Source organism: Drosophila guanche, unplaced genomic scaffold (genome assembly GCF_900245975.1).
Source record: "Drosophila guanche unplaced genomic scaffold, DGUA_6, whole genome shotgun sequence".
Classification (NCBI taxonomy): Eukaryota; Metazoa; Arthropoda; class Insecta; order Diptera; family Drosophilidae; genus Drosophila; species Drosophila guanche.
Genome location: NW_022995752.1, coordinates 3,533,289 through 3,561,272, shown reverse-complemented (window position 1 = coordinate 3,561,272; position 27,984 = coordinate 3,533,289). Strand labels below are relative to the sequence as shown.

At 41.6% G+C, this 27,984-nt stretch overlaps 2 protein-coding genes across 2 annotated transcripts; both read left to right on the top strand.

Annotated features, from left to right (window-relative positions):
• The first annotated feature begins 70 nt into the window (after positions 1-70).
• Positions 71-4,661, top strand: LOC117587925 (inner centromere protein-like). Its single transcript, XM_034278912.1, has 3 exons — positions 71-192; positions 2,530-3,988; positions 4,045-4,661. The coding sequence occupies exons 2-3, from the start codon at positions 2,558-2,560 to the stop codon at positions 4,606-4,608; spliced, it is 1,995 nt and encodes a 664-aa protein (XP_034134803.1). The 5' UTR covers positions 71-192; positions 2,530-2,557; the 3' UTR covers positions 4,609-4,661.
• Positions 4,662-13,089: 8,428 nt separating this feature from the next.
• LOC117587655 (coiled-coil domain-containing protein 34) lies at positions 13,090-14,365 on the top strand. Its single transcript, XM_034278546.1, has one exon. It carries the CDS (start codon positions 13,205-13,207, stop codon positions 14,327-14,329), a length of 1,125 nt encoding a protein of 374 aa, XP_034134437.1. The 5' UTR covers positions 13,090-13,204; the 3' UTR covers positions 14,330-14,365.
• The last annotated feature ends 13,619 nt before the right edge of the window (positions 14,366-27,984 follow it).

Genomic DNA, 27,984 nt, shown 5'->3' with positions numbered 1-27,984 from the left:
TGTTTGACAAAAAGAAAATATTTTTTAAACCAAATTTAGTAGGCTACGATTAAAATATAAGTGAATCAAATGTATAACAAACAAAATATTATACCTACAACTAATTTGGATAAATGGCCAAACACTAGTTTTAAAATAGATTAAAACGCAACTTAGAAATTATTTTAATAGGGAACATTTTAAAATTATCAGGTGAGTCGAGTTCAAGTATTATTTTTACACTTTACAGACAGAGTAATTGGTTCTTCTCTAGAGTTCATGCTCTCTTTCCCCCCATTATTAATCCCATTATTTGTTTTCCATTTTCTGCTCTCTAAGCACACACAGAAAACAATACAAAAACACTAACTAATAAGATTTCCCCATTAACTTCATTTTCAAAGAAATAATTCATAAAATGCATTGCTATGCTGTGGCTGAAATTAGTAATCGCAGTCGCAATATATGTCCAGGACATGCACCTCCCTACCGACACCACTGTCCAATTAGTTTTCGTGGTGGTGGTCGGCCACGCAATGTCATATTTTCCGTGGCTATAACACAATGCAATATTTTTTGACAGTTGCAGTGGGTTTTGTGTTGGAATTGTGGTAGAGTGCATATAGGAAATTTCACTGTGGTTCTGCTTCGTTTTGTTTGGGAGGAGTAGTCGGTGAAGTATTGGGAGGGTGGTGAGAGGGAGGCTGGTAACATGGCGTATAATTAACAATAATGAAGTCGTAAAACCGCAATGCAATCAGCGATGCGCAAAACACAGATACGCACACGCACGCACAATGGAAAAGCCATTTGGCATACAATAAGCGGTACAAGTGGATTGGGTGGGGCAAACGACCAGCAGGTACGCTGGCTTTCAGCCTTGAAGTCAGGGTCACACGCGACATTATAAAATATTTATAAACCATTTGCACGCATAATTAGTCTGTCATTAAATTTGGAGATTTTCGCCATTCCTCTCTCCCTGTGTGTGTGCAGTCTGCCTTTCCAGCCGCTGCCAGTCAGCCACAGAATACATAAACAGAATCTGCTGATACCCTCAGTAGATTATACCAGCAGATGGTAAGTCCAATCATTTGTTGGTGTTTTTCAGAAATATTATCCATTAATTTTTGTACGTACAAAAATACAGTACAGTATTTTAATGAAGATGAAAACCAAATTTCAGTCTCGAAAACGTCTCTTAAATGGTTTAAAATATTTCTTTAAAATCAGAAAAAGCCTTGAAATAAGTAAAAGATCTTTTTTGATCATTTAAAATATATCATCCAGAAATCCTGGCACAAACATGCATTAAAATGGCCATAGGTACTCTCTTAAACCAAACTTCAATCAGGTTTAACAATCTATTAAGGACTGATGTTTAAAGGACCACATTCGTAACGTATAGCCATGCCACACAGTAATACAAGAACAAGCATCATTACAAAGTAATTATACCCTGCCTACCGTCAAGGTTGCAGCAGGAGCAGGACCCATAACCCACAAATCCATTCGAGAGATGCAGACGAGACTGTGGTGGGTTATCAGATGGTGGGGTGGGATGGAGCTCTGTGGGCAGAGCCACTGCGGGTGGGGCGTTGAAATGTCATGTCATGTAGGGACAGGCGTCGGTGCGTTATGCGTTGGACTCCCTTCATCCTGGCATGAGTTGTGGGGCATGTGTGTGTGTGTGTGTGTGTGTGCGTATGCCGAACTGTACATGTGTTTGGTCATAAAGTAATCAGCGGAAATGTCAATGGGCCGCCGCCATTTACTGATGTGTCGGCAACTGAGGTTTACATCGTCCTACAGCAGTTTCTGCGTCGTCGCCATCCGCCATCCAGCCCATCGTCATGGTATTCTTTATACCATATATATAACTATATTGTTGTATATATTGTCGCCTGACCTGATGTTGTTTTTCCGAGCCCATGGATCGGATCGGCTCTACGCTGCTTTTGGCCATTGTAATTAAAATTTGCTCGTTGCATATGCAAGGCGCGATTGGCATGGCTCCTGCCCTGCCTGCCTACCTGCCTGACGGTTTAATTGTGTGAATGCCTGTCATTCACTTCCCCCCTCTCTTTCCACTCGTTCACTTTTTCTCTTTGTGTGTGTGTGTGCCATTGCAAATATTTTATGGAGCCGCATTGATAGGCAGCTTATATGAGAATCGGAAGCAGCGGGACAACAGCTCTCACACATCAATTCAGGTGAAAAGAAAAACAACAAACAACAAACAAAGTGGCTTAAGTTGTTGATACGATCATAATATACCCATTAAACGAATACCAAAAAAAAAAACAAAACAAAACTTTTACAATGGAAAAAATAAAGTTCGCATGGAGGTTCGAGTGAAATTTCTAGTTCCGTTTTTTTGTTACAATTTATGACCACATCACAACCCTACATACTTCTGGAACAAAAATAATAATCCACTGCCTCGTTGACATTGGGAAAATCTGTTACCAAGTAGCACACTCTTCATCAATCAAGGTACACCCCACAAAAAACAGACAGATATTCATTCAATTGTTTTCTACTGCACAGGAACACTCATATAGAAACTACTAGCGAAATGGCATTTTGTGACCGCAGCAAGGCCAAGGGTTACTTTATACCCTTCAAAGATGTCTTCAAAAGCACACGAACGGGGATCTGTCAAGCTACAACAGTGGCAAAACTTTCTGATGAGCTCGCCAATGGAGCAACTATGCTGGAAGCCCAGGAAGTAGCGAATAGCTGGGGCTGTACATTCCCATTGTCGCCTGATTCGCATCGTATAGGAATGCAGAAAGGATCGCCTGAGAATGCCATGTACAATGATGTTCGCTTGCACATTAAGATTCCAAGATCCCCAAAATTCGGTAAAGAAATAAAGAAGATAAAGCGCATGGCAAAGGGTTCCTCAACTGTGCAAAAATATACGTCCCCACCAACATCTGAAAGTGCTCGTATAACCATTAAGCGAGCGGTGGTTGCCCGCAAATCTCCCCTCTCATCAACGCCTAAAAAGACAACTAAGAGCAAAACTGGTAAAAGCATTAGGCGATCGGGTATAGAAAAATCTCCGTGTACACCTTCGACTGGGAGTCCACCGAAAATCATTAAGCGCGCGTTAAAGAGCCACAAAACTTCCGCCAAGAAGAAGACTCCGAAATCGGCTTCTACAGCATCCCCAGATGTGACACCTAATAAGGCACCTCGCATGGGCATAAAGCGATCACCGCAGCTGCAAAAATCTTCATCTAAACAATCGCCTAAGCGGATATTAGGTGGAAATAATCACATGATAATTATACAACCCTTGGAGGTGGACAAATTTGAATTTTCGTCATCCCCAGATGTGTCCCCTATTAAAGACTCTAGCATGGGCATAAAGCGAACACAAAAGATGCCAAAGCCTTCATCTTCAGGTGAAAATAATCGCAAGAAGAACTACCAAGAGTTACAGAAATCTCCTGTCCTTGTTACGACTGGAGATAGTCCCAAGCCGAAGAAGGCATTGTTGGAAACCAACAAGTCTCCAGATGGTATATTTAAACAAAATCGTCGCACGAACCTAAAGCCCAGAACGGAGATTCTCAAATCCCCAACAACCACATCGTCGGATGAGAGGTTAACTGAATACCCGGAGCTTTATCCAATGTCATCGCCTGAAATGAACTATAATAGCGATATCATGTCATCGCTTTCTCCATTTTCCACCCCTTCCTCTGCCGACGCTTCTTCTGGGCCTTATCGTATGACCAGAAGACGATCTGCAGAATTCCATATATCACCATACGAATCGTCACCGGAATCATGTGCAGGCAACAAGAAGCGCTCCATTTATGATTCGACATCCGATGAGCTACGTAATAGGAAACGCCTTTTGAACTTAATGATTGAATCATATTTGCGCAGGACATCTTCCTCCATCGATTTCGATACGCCCACCAACGTCAAGCGAAATCTGGAGACTAACAAACATTCTCTAATGTCATCAAAGTCCCAGAAGGAACAAAAGGTAAGGACCATTCCCTAATAAATTTTCCCCTCGGATTGTAATTATTTTTAACGCAGAATCGCAATGTCAAGTCCTGGAACTGGACCTTCGACGACTGGTTGGCATACAAGAAAAAGCAACGTCAGGCGGAGTTGAAGCGACAGGAGGAAGAACGTGCCTACCGGGATTTCTGGACGGCAAAGCGTAAGGAAATTTCAGAGGGTGCCCATCAATCGTGGCTGAGGAAAAAGCAGCGTGAGGCGGAGGCAAAACGCGTACAGAGTCACATGCAGCTGGCGGCTCTAAATGCCAGCAATTCGCTCAAGAATAATCCCATTAAAGCAGCCCCGGCCAAACCTAAACGAAATGTATCCCAGGAAATGATCAAGCAGGAGCTCGAATCTTGGCACCTGAAGAAGATCGAGATCGAGAAGGCCAAGCGCAAGGAGCAACAACTGGCGTTGCTTAAGCAAGAAGAGGAACAGTTCAATCGCCAAAGAAAGTCCGAAATGGCCTTCAAGAAGTGGTTCAGTACTGTCCACACAAAGCCCAAGCCGGTGCCAATGAACCAGGGACTGTACTCGTTGCGTAGCACCATCTCAAAGCTGTATGTGAATCCCCAACCCTGGGTTACAGTTTAACACAGAAACACATTTTACGGAAAATTGTAAGAAATACAGAAAAAAAATTAGTTTGGTTAGATCTTAAAAAAAATTAATGAAATAAAATTTAAAATGTAGCCCTTAGTATCTATTGATCTATTAAACTTTAGTAATTCTACAGAAATTTTTTCACTGAATTCTGGATAATCCAATGCTGCTCTAGCTGGTCTATTTTGCATAAGAAAAGAGCCATCTGTCAGGACCTCTCACGACCTGAGCTGTATCTGAAGGAGCAAACAAGCAGTGAGAAAGAAGGTGCCAGTCGAAAGATAAATCTCCACGTTTTTAGTGGTTAAAACAATGAAAACCCTAAATCCCAATCCGCACGAGAGGGCCGCTTGCTGTGCCCATAAATAATGCAATAGAGAAAAACCCCGAAGACCATTCAGCATAAAACAAAGCCAGGTGCAAAAGTTGGACGGGGAGTGGAGTGGCGTTTAGGGTCATTGAAGCAAGCGGTGTGGGGTGGTTTTATGCTCAGACAATGAACCGACCAGATATTTATCACACTGATGTCGAGTGATCAATAACCACGAGGCGGGAGTACGGACTGGAGCAGTGGCAGGGGCAGCAGACTCCCCATGCGCGATGATGATGAGTGATGGGCGAGGCATTGAGCAATTGCCAAAGAAAAGGAGAGAACAAAGTGGATTAGAAGAGCGAATTCAAAAAAAGAGACTATAGAGATTGAAAAATAAATGGAACATAGAAAGATTATTTAGATAGCAAGCTAAAATCAAAGGATAGATAGAGCCTTAAGTTGAGTATGGGAATGGTAATTCGTAATTAAAAATATAAAATATAATGATCATAAACAATTAAATATGGGACTTTAAGTTAGGCAGAAATAATTCTTTTCTTCTGTCATTCTGTCTACAAATCACTCATCTCTCTCACCCAGATTAAGGAATATAAAATATCTATCAATTTATCTATCATCTATTCACCCACTTATGTTTCTTTCGCTACAAGACCATCTATCCTCGGCTATGGAAACACCACCAAGTCCAATCATGCATTCACCCTTACACACAGTCAATAGAGTAAAATTGGTGGTGCGGTGCGGTGTGGGGGTGACTCTCCAATCTGGCCATTACTCCTTGTTCCTGGTCATGTGACTATCAAGCCGAAATGCACACTACAATAATATCAAAGCGAAAGTGCGTAAACAATGCAAACAACAAGGAAACGACGAGACTCTCAGTGACCGACCACAGTTCGCTCCCACTAGCGACTCTGTATCTCTAACGTGCGTTGCAATGGCAGCAACAACAACAGCACTAAGAAGATGAAAACAAACAGCTCTGCAGAGGCAGCATCAGCAGCAGCAACACAAACTAGTTAGTGCAAACTACATTGATGACGAATAACATGCTTCAATACCTTCCAAATTTAATCCTGCCAATGCATTGGCAACACACCGCTTGCCCCTATTGCCCAGACATCATCCATCGACAGCCTCTCTTCACCTTCACCACCATCACCATCACCATCATCATCATCTCTCTATCTGTAGGACACACAAACACATGGAAAAGTAAGCATATCGGTCTGGTCAAAATATACAGTGGTTTGGGATTGGGAAGTGGAATATAAGAGCTAAATGACTACAATGACTTTCTGGTACGATTTAAACTTTAAGGAGTTACGCGTCATGCAGCAGCGCTCCTCAGTCGTGTCTAGTAGGTCCCTTCCCTTCCAGTCACCATCCTTCTCTTTTCTTTCTTTTATTTCCTGCTTGAAAATTTTCCGTAAAAGTTTACCAAACAGAAACAGATTTCCCCCATTAATGCTTTACCTTGAACCACTGTCCATTCACATATGAGGGGCGTGTGTGTATGGGCAGGAAACCAAACCAACGTTGACCTCATCAAAAGGATTGCCAACGTCTTTTTGGTCTTTTTGTTTGCCAAGGCCTGTGCGCACACGGCCTTTGACTTTGGCCAAAAGGGGGGGGGGGGGAGAGGGTGGGTGAAAAACATAGAGTGTATTTCAGAGGGTAGTAGTAGGTAGTACTACGGCCAAGAGCTAGGAAATTGTGCAAATGAACTTTAGGCCTTTGGCTTTGTTTGTTTGCATTTCGGGTTTTACATATCCCAAAATCTCTAGATTTCTCTTCTCCCACTTGAAGACCGAACGAAAACAAGCCTTATTTTATTTTGAACAATATAATTTTGTGACTTTACAACACACACACACGCAGACAACTGTAGTCCAGTGCCAGTGTGCAGGGAACAACAATTGAAATCTTATTGAGATCTCCTGTCCTCTGCAGTTTCACTTCGATTTTTGCTTACCACTTTTCCACTCTGATGTTTTTCCTCTGAAAATTGTTATTTGCCAGCCCTCCGCACATCCCCGCCAGCCACACACTCTTCTTGTGTCCTTTCCGTATTGGCTTACAAAATTGGTTAAACCCTATTTGTTGGCACAGTTGTATTGATTGACTTTTCAAATGGTTGATGATAATGTTGCGGTGAATATATGTGGCACAGAAAAGTCACTGGAGAAAGAGCAAAATGCAATAGAATAACTATGGATGATTGTGTGTATGTTTTTCAGCTATTTTCGAGTGCTTAACGTGATGGAATAATAATTAAATAAATTTTATAAAGCAGCTAATTGTTAAGACCGCTTTTAATTATGAACTTTCCATATGCCATCAGAATAATAACAAACTAATTTCTAATACTTCCCAAAAGAAACTACCACATCTATTAAATTCTCCTAATTAATTGCCCATTGAACTTTCACTTTAAATTAAAATTGAACTTGTAATAATCACCAGAAACAGAATCCTAGTGACTGCAATTATCCATTGGATTTTCTTCACTCCAACAATTGCAAAGTCAATTATGGGAACACTTATAAGTGGATCTACTCGTACTTCCGTCACTGTGGACTGTCATTAGCACTCGAACGAATTTTTGAAACAACAATTAATTAAGAAGCAAATTGAAATTCATGACTAGCGCTAATCAGGCGCTCACATTTACAGGAAACCAATACCCAGAGAAGGATGGCGAAGAAAAGTAGAGAAAGAATACTATTAAAGTGTTGAGAGGGAAAAAAAGTGGAAAATTATGTCAGCAATTAGGCAGAGGCCAAACTGTAGGGTATGACACTTGACAGAGATGTACATGGAGGGAAGGACATGGTACTGGAAGCAAGAGGATTTCAATGTAGCCAACTGCGGACTGTAGGACATCATTAAAAAGTCATTTACATGCAGGGCTAGGCTCTGCGTCGCAGGACACTTAGTTGGAAATGGCACGGGGACGGCAAGGCACGGTCTCTCCGGCGACTGACTCTCTGACGCCCGCTCTTTCTCGGTGAGTGACTATGGACGGTTTGTTAATTTTAGATTTGAAACACGTTTCCAACTCAATTTTATCGCATGTTACGCCTTGCTGCCTTTTCGCTTTACGCCCAATGCAAACAAGCTGCTGCCTTTTTCCTACAATTTTCCCTCCCATATACGAGTACTCTTCAGCTGCTGCTGCTACACGATAAGTTTTCTAGCGGCGCTTCTTGAGTGTACAAAAAACCGATGGCATTGTATAGGTCGGGTAGGTTTTGAGTCGAAGACTGTCAGTAAAAAGCCTCACGTGCACGCACATTTCCCCAGCCCCGCAGTTGACATGCTTCTCCCGCTCCTATGGTCATGAATTTTGATTTCAAGTGTCGCCATTGCCATCGTCGTCGTATCGTAATTTCTATGCTGAAGAAAGGAGCCGACAGGACTGAGGGAGGGACTGGTCCAATTAGAGGGCGAAGGTAAAATTTATGCGCCCCAAGAACCTTGCTATAAATTGGCCATTGTTGTCATTGCTATTGATACGTCTTTCCCCGGATTTCTGGCCCTTTTATCCACCTCCATTCCTTGGAACTGATTCCGATTCCCACATGCTTCTGCCACAATGAAAAGTTGTTGAACAAAAGCCTCCTCGCACTCAAAAAACTTTTAATATAATTTTTCGCATAATATTTTCTCAGTTGGAAAACGAAAAAAAAAGTTCAGTCTGTTTTTGGCCTAGGCCGGGGTCCTAGGACACCTGGCTGACCGCACGCATGGGAATTTTGACAGGTGGCCGACGGACAAGGACAGGACAAAGTTGGAACCCTGGAAAACTCATAAAGCTAATTAAGAATTGTGCCAAAGTTGCTCGGGCTCTTAGGGTGGCTGCGTCCCTCTCTAGGTATTTGTTAAATTTATTTAAAGCCGTCACATGAAATGCATATTTATGAGCAGGGAGTTTTGTTTCTTATTTTATTTCAACAATTATGAGTGTCAAAATTAGGTAAAGGCTTGAGGGGGTTACTTTGGAGCTTAACCTTTGGAATAGGAATCGTTGAGTCTTTTAATCGTTTTTCTTAGCCACTTAGAGTCTCTGGAAAACTTTACTCAAACTGCAGCGGTAGGTCAACTCACTCAAAATTGCACTCAACGTTTGAGCGCAGCTTCGTTGTAAGTAATCCCACACACATGTCTTTACACGATGTTTCTGATCTATGTCAATGAATGATATCCAACTATCCAGCGAAAGAACACTGATCCGACGGCCTCTGAGTATTTTCTCTTACCTGCCAAAGCTGCGCCGCTGCGTGGCTAACTTAGTGCTCTTCCTCTCTCTCTCTCTCTCTCTCTCTCTCTCTCTCTTTTTCAGCTCTAATCTGCTTATGCTTGTGCGCACTCACTTCGCATGTGGGCGAAAGTTAAAGAGCGACACAATTAAAAGCTTACGTCTGCTTCCCCTTCCTAAGACCACTTGAATACTGATCCATGGCTGCTCTTCGCTCTGCTCAATCTAAGCTTCTGCTTTGCTGGTGATGCCTTGCCAATTCTGCTGAGTAGGATGAGCTCACATAAAAAGAAGAGAAGCAGCTTAATAGCGTCTTGTGCCATAGGTTCTGGCATGAAGAAACTATATAAGGAGGTATCGTCGAGTGCGAGTGAAAGGGCTCTCGCTGTAAGGGCAACGACAATGGAGTGGGCTGATTAATCATTTGAAGGCAATGTGAAAAACATAATAATTGTTTCATAATTCAATTTTAATAGTTTGCTACATAATAGTAATCTGTGTTTTGAAAAAAATAAAAATTTTGGAAAATTTGAAAAAAAAAATGTTGTCTGCGACCAACTTTCCGCTTCGACAAGCAAACGATCACTGAAAATTAGGAAAAGCAACGAGTAACTCTACCACCGACGAGGCCTCCTTATAGTTACTTCATGGGTTCTGGTTTGTTCCTCTGCTCTGCTCTCTGCTTGCTCTATTGCTACTCTTCTTATTTTCTACTGTAATGGAGTCGAACTTTCGAGAGCATACGTTAAAGAGCGGCACTGCACTGCATTATCTACTTCAAATGTGTTATGGGAACAATTAGACATTGAGTTCAGCTCTGCATATTCTTCAGTGGTTTATAATAATATCTAAACCCCTCGGAAATAATATTCATTCAGAATCTTAGCTCTGTAAAGTTTTTCTGCTTAAACCTACGCAGCCAAAAAAAGTTGTCATATTTTCTAACAAAATAAATGCAGAACTATTGTAAGCAAAGCAGTGTTCAGTTTGTTTGCGAGTAAGTGCTTTTGAGATGTTACAACAGCCAACAATTGCCAAGAAGAAGGTATAAACACTGCTTTGATGGCAATTTTGCATATTTACTTATGCAACATGGATACATGGATACATGGATACATGGACAATGCTTTCCCACTTGACCAACTTTCACAAAAGCTAGGAAAAATCTTTATTTAATCAGGCATAGTTTGGCAAAAGTTGTGCGAGTACCCGAGAGAACGGAGCGGGCGAGGGCGAGCCACACACAAAAAAGTTGTTCGTGCCCTGCTTGTCGCCTGGCAATTGTTTTGCACAGAAATGTCTTTTGACATTTTGTCTGTTTTGCGAATGTTTGTCGCAATCAAATAAAAACTTTTCAGTAAAAGGCAGCAAAAAAAGATTTCCCAAAGGGAATGATGATAGGCCTACGGTAGGTGGGTGGGCTGTAGAATTATGTGGGTTGAAAAATCTAATAACTGTTAAATTACCTGCAAAATGTTCATTTCACAGCGCTATAAACACGCACTCGAAGGGGGGTTCGTTGTTCGTCCTTAGACGACTTAAACACTTACAAGGACTTAAGCACCTTTTGTTATTCTACCTGCGTAGCTGTAGTCCCCCCTTGTCTGTCACTTTAATCTGGTTGCCGCACGCAGCAGCAGTACTAAAATCATGTGAAGGACACTCTCGCACACACATGGTGGAAAAGTTGGCATGGAAAAGTTATTAACACGCGTCTCCCGACTTAAATAAGTCATATTTCTAGACGTCTTTCCCTTTGCCTGCTACCCCCACCAACTGACTCCCTGACTGACAACTGACTTGGGCAAGTTGAGGCCCTGGCGCTGTCCTGTGGATTGCTTATTAATTGCACGACTGCTGCTGCTGCTGCTGCTGCTGGCCTGAAAGTGAAAGCTGAGCGATGCAAAAGTTTGCCACTTAATGTGGAATGAGGCTCAAAGTGTGGTTGATGGATAACGGTTACTCGTTTATACTTTGGCATACTTTAGGAAGGGTTTAGACAAAGACCAGCGCTTAAAAATTGTGGCGAGTCAAGTGGGAAACTTTTGACATGATTTTTCATTAAATTGTGTAGCCAGAAACCTTTGCTACACTTCTAATATCCATAAATAATTATATATCTATGTTTCTACAAATCTGCCATAAAATTATCCATCGAATTTCATACATTTTATCGACACATCTATCGATGAACTGCATTTGTGTAATACATCCAAAAACTAATGGAATTTCCCCCCAGTGGCGGGGGGCTTCCGGAATTTCCATCTGCGTTTGTTTTTCGATAAAGGTAAACCGTGTTGCAGACATCGTCGTCGGCGTCGTGCGACTTGTTTGTAAATTATAAAATAATGTCGGTTGCATTGCCAACGATGTCTGCTGACTGCCTGCCTACATGGCCTGCAGTTTTGTTACCCCCCGTGCCAGATTGAAAGCTAACTTGTAGAGTTAAGGGATATACCCTTGTACTAAAATACAGCTGCACTACATAGGAACTAAAATAGGAGCCATGACATGATAGAGCCACAGCAGACATGGAGGCCTGCCATTGGAGTTACCTTTAATTTCGCTCAAAACTTTCTCGAAATTCTGCTTAAAATTATTATAGTTAATATACTGGGTATTATATAGTCGAGTATTTTCCAAAATTTCTTTATTTTTTTTCCTGCGGTTGCAGCCAGTATGTGTGTGTGTGTGGCAATGGGGGCGGCTTCTGCACAGGGCATGGGGCGGTGCCATTTTTATGCCCCGCTCGACTAAGTGGCACATTTTTGGCTTAGCTTTTAGACATCACGACGGCGACTGCCACTACTACGAGTACGAGTGGAGGTACAACAGCCAGTTTGCTACTACTGCGGCTATAGCGGCGAGACGAAGGCAGGCAGACTGCCAGCAAACCTCTTGCATGTCTGAGCCGCCATTGCACTCGACTGTCGGTGCTGTCAAATAACTGACATTACCTCGAAGCCGCTGCCACTGCCGCTGCCGCTGCCGCTACTGCTACTGCTGCCACCATTACCACCGTTGTTGCCGCCATTGTTTTCGTCATCGTTGCAGCGTAGCGTCGCACACATTTCGTGACTTTGAACAATAAAAAATTTCGATTAGAATGTAAAAGCGGCAACCAGCAACAGAAACTAGCAGCAACAGCGGCCACTGCAACGGCAATCAAATTGTGCGAGGCCGCCTGCCCCCGCTCCCTGCTGAAAGTGAAGGTGGAGCCGTGTAATAGCAAAAAATCGCTAAATTGTATATTAATAGAAAATGAAATCTAAAATGTAGTCCCCCGAAAAATAAACCAAAAAGCTTTCAAAGCAATTCAAAACTTTTTGACTTTGTAGGCGGACTCGAAGCGGAAAGCGAACGGAAACCAAATATTAAGGGAATAAATTGCAGGTACAAATATGCTTTAAAAAAGAGTGCAAGATTGTTCCCTCAATAGGTAAAATTTATCGATGAAAGTTCTATGCAGAGAACAACCACGACAAGTCAGCCCAAAAATAATGGATTCGGAATCAATTTGAAACCAAAATCAGATTCTTTTTTTTTTTGGTAAGAAAAAGCCATAAAAACCAACCGAAAATTGTATTTAAAGTAGTCTTTATCACTCACTGATGTAATTTCGATGTACAAAATTTCTAATATAAATCATTCAAAACATCTGCTTTCTGTTGTGAAATGAATGGTTCCCTTTGAAACCGTAAAATTTAGTTTATTTTCACACCCGAAGAAAGTAAATTTCAGCTACCAAGTAATCCTTGCTTATTTGCTGTTTACTTATGATAAATGCTTTGTAAATATTTCCTCATTCTATTGTTAGCAACACAGGAACACTGAAACATCAAAAACGCTCTGACAAAATAGTTTCAAATACAATAAAATTAAATTTACATTAAAATAATTAGAATTAATTCTGAAAAAATATTCGTTCTAAAGGCTTTGTATTGCATTTTGTAAACATTTTTGCAACATAATTCGACAGCACTTCTTACACTATGGCCTTTCTGGGTCGCCTTAACAGTCGCGGCGTTCTGATTAATTGGGAAATCTTCAGCGGCAATCGCTCGTGTGCTCTCAAGAGCCCACCCAATGACGACCAGTCGGTGGAAGAATCAGTTGAAAATGTACCCCTTTCCAAGGGCTCTAGAACTTACATCAAGACCTACGACGATGAAAAGACCGTTTCAGCCATGGGTAGTCCCAGCACAGTGCGTTATATGGGCAAATTCATTTCGTCCAAGAAAGGCAATTCAACTTATGAAAAGGATGTGTCCACACCACGTTACTGTGCTGCACAGGAGACTGAAACGGAAGCGGAAACTCTACCAGAAGAAGATGGGCGAAGCTCGTATAACTCTTCGCAATATGAAGATTCACAGGCCATGGGTGACTTGATGCTGGACAAGGACTCAACCACTTCGGTGTGCAGTTGGGATGAGATCATCTCGGAGGAGACAAGTTCAAGCCCCTGCATGGCAGATGATCCATGCCTGAGCATACCCTCGCTCAAAATTCGTTCCCAAACGGAAACTGAAGCCGAATCGGAGGGTTACTCGCCCACCTACAGTCAAACGATCAAAGCTCTGAAGCTGGAGCGTCCCGTCAAGGAGGCCTACGACACTTGGCTTTCAGCGAAGCGCCAGCAAAAGCAATACAAGGCTCAGGCCGAGCGTCAGAAGGAGGTGGAGCTCAAGAAAAATATCGCCGAACGTCAGAAGATGGCCAAAGAGAGCTACGAGCGTTGGTGTGCGGCAAAGTCTCTGCAAAAGTCAGCGTCCAGCTCCAAGACCTCTTTGACGACGCCCCCAAATAAACCCGTCCAGAACAAGTCTAAATCGGCTTCAGCGCCTCGCCTGGATGCAGCCGCTCAGCGTCGTCTGCAGGAGTGGGAAATGGAAAAGGTGAAGCAGGCGGAGAAGCGTCGCCTTCAGCAGCAGAGGGAGGCCGCGAGGCGGCACCAGGAGACGCTGTTGCGCCACAAGCAGGCGGATGAGGCATTCGAGAAATGGATGCAGAACGTGTCGCAACGACCCAAGCCAGTGCCGCTTAATCAGGGCTTGGCATCGCTGCGGGGCACCATTTCTGAGCTTTATATTAATCCCAATGAGTGGGTGGATTGATTGTCACAAATAAACAACAGCTCTCTTGTTACTTAATATTTTCAGTGGAATCTCTGCAGCTGAATCTCTTCGCTGACTGACTATCGTCCAGCTCATTAGCAGTATTAAAATCAAAGCACACTATGGATGGCTCAAAGTTATTTATAATACCCCAACCAGACTACACACCGACTACACTCCGACACGCATGCCATTAATGAGCTACACTAAGCTCTCAGCCCCTCCCCTCCCAAAACCCACAAAGCAGTGCTGTGTGGCGATGGTTAGAAATTACATCACATCTCATAGCACCCCCCCACTTCTCCCCTACTCTCTATGCACACAAACACTTCAAATCAAAACATACGCAAGACCATTCATGGGGCCATCCCGCAGTCAGCCGCCAGCAAGCAGTGTATCCTTTTCACAGCCTGACGCTCTCGCAGTATGCAAGAGTCTCAGTCTTTAGTGCTGCTGGGCGTTTGCATTGGATGTCTACTTTAACGGTACGAAAGCACGCACACAGCTGCACACACGTATACACACATACTCATGTACACGTAACGTTGCTAACACCTTTGAGGCCTTTTGATTTTGAATTTCATTGAAGCGGCTTGATCCCCCCACCCAACCTCATATGCAGTTTTGGGCAGCATCCCCTTGTCCATGTAACATAGTAATTTGTGAGGTTTCATGTGGCCTAATGAGGGTCAGTTTTAAAGGTTTAATATTACAGAATTTAGCTTGGAAAATGCGCATATCAGGCTAAGTATTTAAGTTAATTTTGCCCCAGCATTTTGTGCTGCATAAATATCTGCTCCTTCATCGAAAATGTACCGCTCTGAAATGACTTGTAGCTACATTTCCTGCCAATTTATCCTCATATTTCCGCTATGCCTATCAAGAGTTTAGCTACTGGCCTTCCTAGCCACTCGAATCCATTTTTTTTAGGTCAAGTTCGCACTGCTCATCACTTTTATTGGCTGCAATTCGAAAAGCACTGAAACTGGTCCTGACAGACTCTCTCTTTCTCTCAAGTTAATAAAGCAATTTACAATGCAGATCCACAGCATCGACCCCCAGGCGGATTTATGTTTAATTAAATTGTCCAAAAGTTTTGTCATGCTTTTTGCTCAACGCCTCCTTTGCGTTCTGTCTCTGTGAAGTTTAAAGAGAGTGCCAGGCTAAAACGCTGTGAACTTTGCCACCTGTCGCTCAGGTGAAACAATCAAACGAAGTGAATGGAGGAGCTGGCTGGACACAGAAGCAAATATACATACGAAAACTTATTTAATATGAAAATGGCGTGCAGGCAGCTAAACAAAGAACGAAAAAAAAGAGAAAGAATTGTATTATTATTTGTGCTTCGGTTGGCCCGAGGGCCTCAGTCACTTGGCCTAACGCTATTTAGTTGCTTCTCTCGGAGCTTCTTGCCAGCTTTTTTTTATTTTTGTGGATAAATTTCAAGCTTGAAGAAGCATGGAAATTGTATGGCATACGAGATGGAAATTGACAGACGCTCCGGCCAGCCCAAAGGCATAATTCCTCACCGCAACTACGAGTAATGATATAATTATATTCTTCTTATTTTGTTGATTGCCCAGCTCCTGTTCATAAGTTCACGGATAATTTAAATGTTAATCAAATTAAAGTCTCGTCACGCACCATTCAGCTTGGATGTATGGAGATCGGTGTTGTATTTTTTGATATTTCGCTCTTTCCTGTTTGCTTGTCCGACAATTTTTTAATAATTTAATCCACTGTAATTGAGCGGCATGGCAGCGCATTTAAAGCCTAGAAAAATGTATCGTGAATATATCTGAACAAAAACAAGAGCCAAATATATGAAAAAGGATAACGACCAAGAGATGCCCATTAGTCGATAAACATTTAAACTGAAACTACCTCTGATTCTTCTGCAGCAAAATTATAAGTTGTTGGAACTTCTTTAGCTAAAGAAAGGTTTAATCCCTTTTTTGATAGGAATTATAAAAAAATAATATATAATAATTATAAAATAAAAAGAAAATATTTGAAAAAAAAAAAAAAACAATTCGTAATAATCCCAATAAGTTCTCCTAAATTATACAGACCAAGCATACTCTCCTATTCTCAAAGCTCTACTAATTACCGCATTGCCAAAACTTTTACTATTTATGTAGCAGACGATAACCCAAAAGACTATACGACCACCGGGTATGAAGACAATCCCACAAGGGAGTGAGTTCCTGGCTAAGAGTGTGGAAAAAATGGGAGAGAGGCAAATATTTTTGCGCAAACATTGATTGGCAATCCGGCAGTGAAAGGTGAGTGGTAAGAGACTGGCGGGCTGACTGGTATGGTTGAAAAGAAGAAAACACTGACATTCTGGGTGTTAAAACATACCCAGGACATATGTAAATACAGACACAGGCACACAGGCACACACGCACACAGTCACAGTAGCCAACCCACACCCATTCACGTAAAGTCATGATGGATGAATAACCCACAGACACGGTTCGAGTGTGTGACGAACATTGAGCTGTGCAAAAAGAAACAAAAACACATGTGGCAGGAGGTGCAGAAAGGAGAAACCAGGCAGGGAAAAGAGGAGTGCAGAAAGGAGAGAGAAGCGAGTAGAAGGGAGTAAGCGACTGGTTTTAATAAATGAAAATTCATTGAAAACTGATAGCGTGTGAAAAATAAACGAAATGGGCAGCCGGCAAAAATAATAAAAAAAATAAAAAAATAAAATATGAAGTGTCAATGGTTGAGGTTGCAGCGGAATTCTGTAAGAGAGGCGCTATAAAAATTATGGCCTATTTTATACAACATATTGTAACAAATATAAAGCATAAATATTTAATGTATTGGCACATTTATTTATTGAAATTATCATCTAAGAATCCCTGCCACTTCTATCATAATTTTTTTGCATCTACCCTCGCGTTTTTTTTAAGCACGAGTACACAAATCCCTTTTGATTTTTCTATGATTTCTATATCCAGACAACGGCTCTACATTTATGTATGTCAACTACTATTTGATCACAGTTCCCCCATTCAGCCAAGTCGCTCACGTCATGCCATTTTTCTAGTGGCAATTAGCAGCCACAGGCGCCACAGCATATGTCGGCCCAAAATCTCGTCAAGCTTAGATACGAGTAGTTGGCAGATACCAGTTCGAATATTAATTAAAATAAATTGCCAGAATAGGCCAAAACACAGCCAGCGGCAGGAGTGGTTTGCTGTTCAGGCAGTTGGGAGGCAAAGAAGTGTTTCTATGCACGTAACATTTGTTTAAATCAAATATTGTGTCATATATGGCATGAAAAAAATGTCAAAATAAATAGGAAATTTTCTTTTATTATTTTGATCAATAATTGTCAAATATCGTGTCAGACATTGCCAATCCTAAATTTGAAAGTTGAAGTTTGATGTTACCTCCGGACTCTTGAGCAGCGCTTATTCTAATATCCATATATTATGTTTCATTTGTGGGTGTTAATATTCATGTGTGCATATTCATATATTCGTATTTTGTATAATAAATTGTATCAATTAAAGCGTACTCTAGAGCGGTTGATCGCGATATACCAATGGCTCTTACTCATTCAACAAAGGACGAATGCAAGCAATAAGAAAATCAATTCATCGGCTTTCGAGTACAGCAAGTGAGTTAATTAATTGAGCATATTAAATATATTTCATTTGGATTAATTGGTACTATTTTCTATGATACCAAGCAGACGAAACTCTGATATTTAAATACGAATAAATTAATATATTTCAGATACCTGATGCACTTATTGTTGCTGTTTAACTTACAGTTTCAATTGCTTGAGTTTTGCCAAAAATGTATCCAAATATGCCATAAATATTTGAGGGAATATTAACCAACCAAACTGTCTGCAAAATGCCTCGAAATATGTTGTGTTTAACCAAATATTTATAGCAGTAGTCCGTAGTTTCTGTTTAACCAAATATTGATAGTAGTTTACCCTGCATTACTCGCATATTTTGTGGTTAACCAAATATTTTAATTTAGCTAGAGACATAATCTTAAGTGATATTCTTGTCACCTCATTTGTATTTAAGCCCACAACGTACCATAAATGGTACGTATGAGTAGAAATGTATGTACGAGGATATGCCTGCCCACGAACTGTCATTTAGTGGGAAATAATAATTTAATTAGCCCCAAAAATACAGACGCTAGGAAAAAGGGTTGTCAGAGTGTGTCACACACACACACACACACACACACATACGTGTCAAAAAGGGAACAAAGAGTGCCAGAGGTTATGGCCTGCGAATCGAGAATTTGTGTGCATATCAAAAATACCAATTATGACAACATTTTTTTCTACCCAACCCCCGAACCCTTTTCTGAACCTGAACCATCTGAACCCATACAGTTGCGGTATATACATATATGGAAATGCACTGCACATGAAGGCATCCTTGTGTGTGTGTGTGTGTGTCCCGTGTCCTGGAATTTTCAATGGTGCTCGAGCATTAACGTTCAAAAGTCAATTAGTGGTTTTTATAAATGTGATTAAATTAAGTGACAATGTTGTTTACTGTTTTTACGCTTTTCGGATTTCAGTTGCATTTTAATTGGGCTAAAATATGGCCCTGTAAATTGAACATAGCCAGAGGCAGAGGCACGGGCAGGAGCAGAGCGCCGTCCGGGCGTATTTCATGGGAAAATTGAACTCTAATTGGGCAAGGAATATTTGAGAATTTGGTCTGTCAATGTGGATTTGTTGTGCTGCATAAAATTTGCATAGTTTTAGGTACGCTGTTGTGTTTGGTAACGAGAATACTTTAGGCGAATATTGGTTCTAAATTTGAATGGATTGTGGGCTTATCGGGCGATAAAATGTATCAATAGAGCACGGAAGTTATTTTTGCTTGCTTAGCAAATCAATATATCCTTGTGAATTGTCTTTTGAATACCTTAAAAAAAATGGTTTAAATATTGATTGATACAAAAGCAGCATCTCTCGAAATCTAGTCTCTATTTCTATATTTCTCCCATGTAAATTGCAAATTGCGCCTCCAGCAAACTCTAACCACTTAACCCTAATACAATTTTCATTGTTTAACATTTTAATATAGTTTCGAGAGCATGTTTTCCTGTCTAAAATATTTTAAAAATTAATTTTTCTCATGTACTTCGCTTCCAACATGTTTTCTTACACCAGCACAATATTTCTTATGCATTTTCTTTGTTCGTACAAAGGCTTGCGGGGGCCAGGCTTTTAAGCCTTTAAGAGAAAAACACAAAAAAAAACCCATTTTCCACTCGCTACACACAAGGTGCGGACATAGGGACAGAAAGACGGACAGACAGACACTCGTAGTATACAGACAACATCCAGAGGGGTTTTTTCAACTTAGCATTTAAAAAAAAAAATCTAAAAGCGACACAACGTCAAAACAATTTGTCGTCGTTTAAAAGTCGACATTTAAATAAGAAAATGCAAATGCGACGACGGCAGACTAACAGCACAATGCACAGTGCCACTGTGGAGGCCGTGCACCGCCTAAATGTATGCAATAATATTTTTTATGAGTACGAAAGACGCCGCATGCGGACGGTTTCATATGCATAAAATTAAGCCCAATGGACTACGGCTACTGACAATTCTAGTCATGGCTCGTAGCACTGGTTTGGAAGGGTCCGGTTTGGGAGGCTCTGCTTTGGCAGGGAGCTCTAGTCTGGGTCTCAGCTTGCTGCTGCTGGGCTCAGGCCCACTTCTGGTCGAGCGTGACGGAGCGCAGCTGTAAATATAAAGTGTCGGGGGGATCACCACCACACTCGTACTTCTACGTACAGACATGGACAACAATCACCCAGATGTGGGCACCGGCACTGGCACTCTCACACTTGGCTTTTGCAAAAACGTGTCTATTACAATTCAATTTGACAATAGGCGCACACAAGAGCCAACCCAAGCAACAAACCAAACATCCAACCAACCATTCAGCCGCACTAAGCTACCGTGCATACTCACATACACACACAAACACTGGGGACAGACGACAGGCACACACATGCAAACACTCGCAGTGGAACACAGAAAAGCGCGAGAGCCCCAAAAGTTGACCGTAAAAAAAAAGGTATAAAACTGCCGCGTATACTCTTTCGGGGGATAAGGTATGCCCAAGATATGAATATCCATGCTAGAAACTATACTTGATAATATTTTAAATATTTTAAATATTTATTTAAACAAGAAATACATTTATTTTCCTCCCCAAAGTCTGTTAATAATTTCATCAGTTTAAATGTGGAGCTACAAACGCAGAATTCCATTCCTTTGCACTTACCTCTTCCGTTTTGTAGGCTGTCCCGCCATTTACTCTATCTCTTTGATCTATAAATATTCCCATCTTAAAATCAAACTTCAAATGGCATCCCATCCTGCAAAAAAACTAACAATTCTATAGCCCACAGAGTATCCCAACTTCGCTTTAGTTCCCCTCACAGTACTTTCCCATTCATTGCCATTCATGTTTGTTTATTTGTATTTTGGCCATGTGTTTTTACTGCAACGGAAACGTCAAGTAAATTTTTTCCCCAGTTCCTACGTAGTTAGTTGATGAAAAAACGGGGGAGATAGCAAAAAAGGTGGAAAACTGTTGAGCTGGAGAGAGAGTAGAGGGAAAGCCAAGGAAGGAAGGCATTACAAAACAAAAATCTGAGCGACGCAGGTGGCAGGAGCCCCGGCCACAACAATGGTGACAATATGGCACAGAGCAGAAAACCCCCACCACCCCCCTGGAACATGGAATGAAACGTGAAGAGAACTCCACTTCGCCTAGTCCCTGGGGCGTTATTTGCACGTTTCCGGTATAAATATACAACGGTCGAGATTTGTTTATGCGAAATGAAGCGCACAAAAGACAATTCGCATAAATGTTTGCCCGGAAAAGAGAGCTGAGCTGAGCTGGGTGGAGCTGGTGGCTCTGCCCCTACCGTGTCCCAAAATGTGGGTCGCAGCGACTGAGGGTTCCCTGGTGCGTGACTTTGGCGGAAATAAAATTTGTCAGCTTTCGGATGGTTGGGTGGTGGCTAGTGTGTCATTCCTGACTTTAAATCAACTTACAAATGCTGTGACAAAACACATTTTTGGGGGGGGGGGAAGTGCCTTGTATCCGGTTCCCAACAGGTTGCCCAAATATTGTATCATTATATAATGGTGTCCAATATTCAGTGGCATACCCCAATTAGAGGCCACACCTAGCCATCAATCAATGGTAAATGATATAATAACTAATCGCCAGGAGATGTGATAACCATCTTCATAATTTGAAAGCTCTCTTTCCCACTCCCTCTCTTTCTGAGGTCCACACGGGCATATCAAATAAATAAATCATATGTGAAAACTTTTTCACTTAGACTATATTTTTGGGGTAACACATTCTGGCTGTGTGTGTGTGTGTGCATGCCCTGTCGATGTCGACATGCTAGCCGACATGTACAGTGGTTTAAGATGTACTTTTAATGATTGGAAATACATTTGTGGAATTATTACTATCATTGTGCAAGTCAGAATCTCTAACCCGCTCTGCTTTAACAGCCTCTAATTTTTCCACACTGCTTTAACAGCCTGTAACCGACGCTGTTAGCAGCCGCTCTGCTTTAACAGCCTCTAATCTTACCACACTGCTTTAACAGCCTGTAACCTGTAGCCTTAGCTTAACAGCTCACTGTTAGCGCTCTCTGACAGCGACACTAAGATTGCTCATCCTTGGATTACGTGTAGAATTATTGATAATATTTTAGCGCATTCCTTCACCACTGTTCCGTCTTCCCATTTCCCTGACCAAACAAAAAAAAACAAAACTTTATCCAAGCCAAATAGCCTTAGGCTGCAACTTGTAAACTTATTTTGCTCACACACACGAAAATTCCGTCTATAAAAATGTATCTTTTATCCCATTTGGTGCTTAGTGGCTGGCAGGGGGGGGTTGGGTACATATCCTTAGCAAAATGGAATATTCAGCGCTGTTTCGCTCCTGCCGAAGATGATGAATGGCCTGCGTGTGTGAGTGTGTGTGTGTGTGAGGGGGAAACATGTGAAAAAGTTCACATCAATTTGTAAGTAAACCCCCAAACTGCACACGGACTGGACTGGACTACACTTCTCCATTTCAAGTTTACACTTCTCTTGCTTTTTTTGGGCTGCTGCCTCGTTTCTGTGGTAAGCAAATCATTTGCTGACTTTAAGAAATGGAAACCATGGCGAACACGATGGCCCAGCGAGCAGACAGGTCACGTATTATTATTGCCACAAAGCTTGGGTCGTTCGTCGCCTCTTGCCAAGAATTTGATTTCGTTTTGCCAACTTATAGGCGTTGTGTTCTGCTCTGTTCTGTTGTGTGCATTTGACTCCTGTGACTCCGGCCATGGACTCCTGTGTCATGGCACAGCACTGTGCCATGTCCTTGTTTTCGGGGTGTTGACAACGTCCGTCAGGTCGCTCGATGATGGCGTTTGATGATAACGTGAGTTGCTCGCTTCTTTGGCCCCAGACCCACTAATTTTTTATGCCCATTGTCGTAGGTTTTCTCTTTGGCCAAATGTCAAATTGTTTTTAGAGCTGTCCTCGAGTTCCTCTATATTTTTTTTCCTTCTTTTTTTGTGTCAGCAGCCACTTTTTATTGTCCATCGTGTTGCCAGTTTTTTCTGTGTAGTTTTTCTATAGTTTTTCCTGAGTTTGTTTTTGTGGTTTTTTCTTTGGTTGTTCTGTGGTTTGCCCTCTAGCATTTCTGTTGCTTTTCTTTTTCCCTATAATCTGCGATTGTGTTTGCCAGAGGCGCTCCTGGGATTACAATCGAATGAAGCAGCAGCTCATGAGTTCGTGTGTGTGTTTGTTTTCTCTCTGTCTCTCTCTCTCTTTCTAGCTGTGTGTGTGTGTGTGTGAAACCGCAACCTGGTCAAAAGCAACTTGAAACGCTGCTGCCATGCTCAATTGTCATTTTGGATGCCTCCGCTGGTGGCATCCCATTGGCATCTCAATTATAGAGACTTGTGGTCGCTCCCAAGCATCACAGCAACTGATTGGAAGGCACTTCAGTTGTTACTCCGGTCTAAGGGATTGATTAACAACAAACTATTTATCTTGGGCATTCCTTAAAGTTTCCTACGTTCTTTGCTTAAATTAATTTCGGCTGCCCCTTTCGCCCTTCCTTGTCTGAATTTCAATGCTAATTTTCTGTTCAATTGGCTTTCAAAACTCCCCCGAGCTTGCGTAAGACAATTTGGCTGTATGATTTAACCAAAAAGTCCTTGACTATCAAATATTAATCAATGCAATTGTCGTGTGCGGATGCAACGGCCACTTTCATGCCATTCCATTCCCTTGTCCAGCTGTGTTCTTTTCAATTTAGCAGCTGCATAAAGTCTTTGGCTTATGGTTGCGTTGGTTATGAGCAAAAGAAGCGACGGCATGCAGAATTATTAGGTGCAAAATTAAAGTTTCAAATCAAATTGTTCCGAGATGTGTGCAAAATAAATAAATAATATAACCCCGAAACCCCAAATTTTATAATTGGTAATAAAATTCTCTTAAATGTTCCAAAACACAATAAAACATCTCTACAAAACCAACAAAAATGTCTAAAAACCCTTGCGAATACTGCGAAGGGCAAAATGTTTCCCCTCTCAAATAAGATCCCTGTAAAACTCTTCGTTCTAATCTTCTTCTAATCTCAGGGGTCATCAAAATATTTGTTTTTGCGTGGCCTGGCTAGCATACAAATTGATAAATTACAAAATTACTAATTAAGGCACATATCAAGGCACTCCACTTGCTGTGGGGGGATACCAGTACTAGACCAAATTTATGCCCAGATATTACGATATTAATAATTTCCATATACCGACCGTACAATAAATCTTTGGGGGTGCAGTCCGCCCCCTGACTCTGCCTCTCTGCCTCTGTCTATCTCACTGGCAGGAGCCGCTTAAGTTCATGTCATTTGTCATATTTGAATTTTACACTTCCTTCCGGTGCGTCGTCGTCGTCGGTGAGTCTTGGAATTGCAATTTGCCGGCTGTCCTATCCAACCCCCCCCCCCCCCCCTNCCCCCCCTGTCTGGTGCTCCTTAATCACTGTACTCGCTCCCTCCCCCCACACACCACAGCAAGCCGCACCCATTATAATTAACCAAGTTGCTTAGGCCGCCCGTCATCGTACTCGAACTCTGGCAGGTTCGTCAGCACCAAGGGGGGGTGGCATGGCATGGCATGACAAATGTCTTCAATTGCAGTTCCTGCCTGCCTATATCCATGGGAGGCATCTCTGTGGGCCGCTGATGCTGCTCATATTCAGATACACCGAATGCTCAGCCCACTGCCCACTGGCCACTGTCCACGAAAGTTTATGTAAATGCTCGGGCCTAGGCTTACTGTCTGCTTTAGATAAATTCCTGTGATTATAGTTTGCTCAATTGCACGTGCCTCCACACATATGTACAAATGTGAGTGCGTACGTGTGTACGTGTATGCGGGTTGTAACAGAATTTAGTGGGGGAACCCAAATTGATTTGAGATTTACTATTAAGATGCATTTCTCTTATGCATTTTGCATGACATGTGTGTGCGTGTGTGTGTGCTGCTCAAATTATTTTCAAATAAATTATACATTTTATAATGAATTTGAAATTAATTAATGCCCTACCAGCATGTGGCAGCATTTTGTCAAGCTAATTTTAGCAGTTCGAATTTTCAAGGTTCAACTAGAAATTAAAATCAACTTTGGGTGAATTTTCGATTAATTTTCGCATGAAAATTTGATTGGCAAAAAGGGGTTTTTCCTTGGGGGTTTAAAGATGCGACTAACATTTCATATTAATTCAATATTTATCTACCCCTTATTATTGTAATTAGATAGCATTTATGGGCAAATAACAATTATGGATCTATCTTAGTGTGAAAAATTGTACAATTTGGCAGCAATTAAAGTAACCCAAAACAATAGAATCAATTGTAAATCAATTGAAAAACCACAACCAACCCCTCCTTTTAGCTTTTGTTTTAACTGCCCGAGAAAAGGAAAACCCAATCAAGTGAAAGGAAAGTCCAGAGAGCATGTCAAAAGTCAATGCAAACAGACGGCAAACACTTTTCACAGCAAACTTCAATTCAAACAGTTTCCATTCTCTAGTTACCGACTGTTTAATTGTTGGCCAAGTTTAATCAAAAGAAATGGCCAACTCTTTCACATATGTATGTACGCGCCATTGTCCCATGAGTTCAATGGAGAATCAATGCATTTGCTGGCACGAGGGTGTTCATGCGATTTGATTTCGGGCTCCGTTTACACACTTTGATTTCAATTACAAAGTTGCTGTTGAGTGGAACAATAATATGAAATTGCTTGGGTGGAACTAGAATAAGCAAAAAAGATGGGGCAGAAAATGCCAGCTGCAAGTTTTATGTACATCAGCATGTATGTATGTATGTATGTTTGCCCCCTACAGAAAACCTTGACTCAAGTTACAAGCCACAAGTTGCATGTTAGCAGCGCGTAAATTTTTACCCTGCTTATTGCCCAGACAGAAGAAATGCAGACAGACAGACCTACAGACAGACAACCAAATGGTAAGAGTTTTATGTGCGAGAACAACAAATGGTCTTGGGGGGCTCTGCCAAGCTGTAGTTAAATTTTTTAATTTATTTTCCTCTTGTATTGTGCAGCGGAAGTGTTTAAAATTGCAAAATCGCCGGACACGCCTCCCACCCACAACGGAGAGTACTTACCGCATAGATACGCAAAGTGATAGGCACAAATGGAGTTTAACAATGGCTTAAAGATAGATTAACCTTAACAACAAAACACACAGCAGCACTCAATATAATCAACACTTGACTACAGCTACTGCAAAAACATCAATATATGTTTACACAATTTGTAGCAAAAAAAAAGAATGTATAGAAAACCCTTGAACGGTCATCCACAAACCTAAGCGCCTCTTGGGGGCTTACGCCTTTGACCTCTGGGGATAACTTGCCACAGACACAAGAGTACATAAAGCACATTACACAGACACCAAAATTGGAGCAGCAGGACAGCTGCTGGCAGTCTTACTGTCTGGCAGTCTGAAGTACTCCTGGCCACATAAAGTGTCATTAGCTCGAGTGGCGGAGCAGGCCAAATCTCTCTCTATCTCTCTGTGTGGGAGTACCAGTACATTTGGCAGATTACAACGCAAAGCAAACCAAAACAGCCAAAGCAGCCAGTGAGCTAAGCAAATAAATGCTTCAGCATAAAAATATGAAATTATTTACTTCAAAAAATACAAAAAAAAAACACCAGAAAACGGGGCAAATGGAGAGCAGTGAAAATTTTTATTTTAAAGCAGGATTCCTGAATGCTCTGTAGAGTTGGGTTAATATAGTAAGCTGGGAATATGCTAAGAAGGTTATGAGATTTACTTAAATAGTGAAAGTGCCAAAGAAAAGAAAATATTGATTGAATAATTGAACCATAGAAGCCTATCCCAGTGCCTAAATGCATAATGAATAACGGGGCTGAATACTCTTTGAGGAAAATTCAGGGATTGATAAATCCCTCAATCTTTTTATAATTTTTATTATTTTATTCCCGATCTCTGCCAACAAAATCCACTCACAAACCCTGTAAGCTTTCAATGTTACCCCTACACATTGCACGATTCTCCGCGTAGAGTATCAAAAGTTTTGATAATATCTTCCATAAATGCTGATTAACTTGGGTTTTCCACTGCATAGCTTCTTGCAGGCCAGGACAGCTGGCCGTGCTTATTTTTGTGTGCCTCGCTGCCTGCCTGCCTCATTGCCATTGCAGTTGTCTACTGTTCAGTGCTGTTTATCTTTTTGGATTGCAATTTGGCATTGGGTTTTGGTTTTTGTGTGGCTGGATTTTACTATTGGCACTAAGTAGCTATCACAACGTTGCCGGACCATTCAAAATGAAGTGGCAAACTTGTTCATTATTGTTATTATGACTCTCTGCCGCTCCCTCCCGCTCTTTGTAGCTGTTTATCTGTGTCTGTAGGAGTATTGCTTTCTTTTGCTGTTTGTTCAAGTTTTTGGCGAATAGTTGGACTCTCTTTTTCGAGTGTCTCTGGGCTCTTGGACAATGTTGAATGGTATTTTCCTTTAATTAAAAAGCAAATTCGTGCTGCCTCTGTCATTAGGCTGATTGAAAACTGCAGATACTGCAGCTGGCTGGAGGGGGTTTTCGTGGCACGGAGACGCAGACCAACTCCAAGTAAGCAATTTTTGCAAACGGCAAATAACAAATAACAGCATACCGTGTCGATTTTTAAGTGCTTCTTGGTAAAACAAAAAAATAAAAGAAACAGAAAACAAACTCGAAACTCAAAGGCGTGCGCCCTATAGGGTCTGCCAACCCCCGACGGTGTGCTCAAATAAGCACTTGAGCCATGAAATGTGGAAAATAACCAGCCGCATAATGACCACGCTTCGTAGCTGTGCATACATATGCACACAAGGGTACTAATATCGCTTTCTCTTGCCCCTGCTTTGTCCTGCTTGTTGCAGCGGCTCGCTGGTTCGCTGGATGTGTGTATGCACGGGATTTTACATTCCCACCTAATGACTTTGAAACGTATACGTATGGCAGCAAAGTCAAAAACATGCACTTAGTGGATATTCCAGCCACGTTAATCATA

Bases quoted from the DNA above. Each gene is read 5' to 3' on its own strand.
- LOC117587655 (XM_034278546.1), top strand. From the start codon at position 13,205: ATGGCCTTTCTGGGTCGCCTTAACAGTCGCGGCGTTCTGATTAATTGG.
- LOC117587925 (XM_034278912.1), top strand. From the start codon at position 2,558: ATGGCATTTTGTGACCGCAGCAAGGCCAAGGGTTACTTTATACCCTTC. The intron at 3,989-4,044 runs GTAAGGACCATT...TTTTTAACGCAG, and splicing joins AGTCCCAGAAGGAACAAAAG to AATCGCAATGTCAAGTCCTG.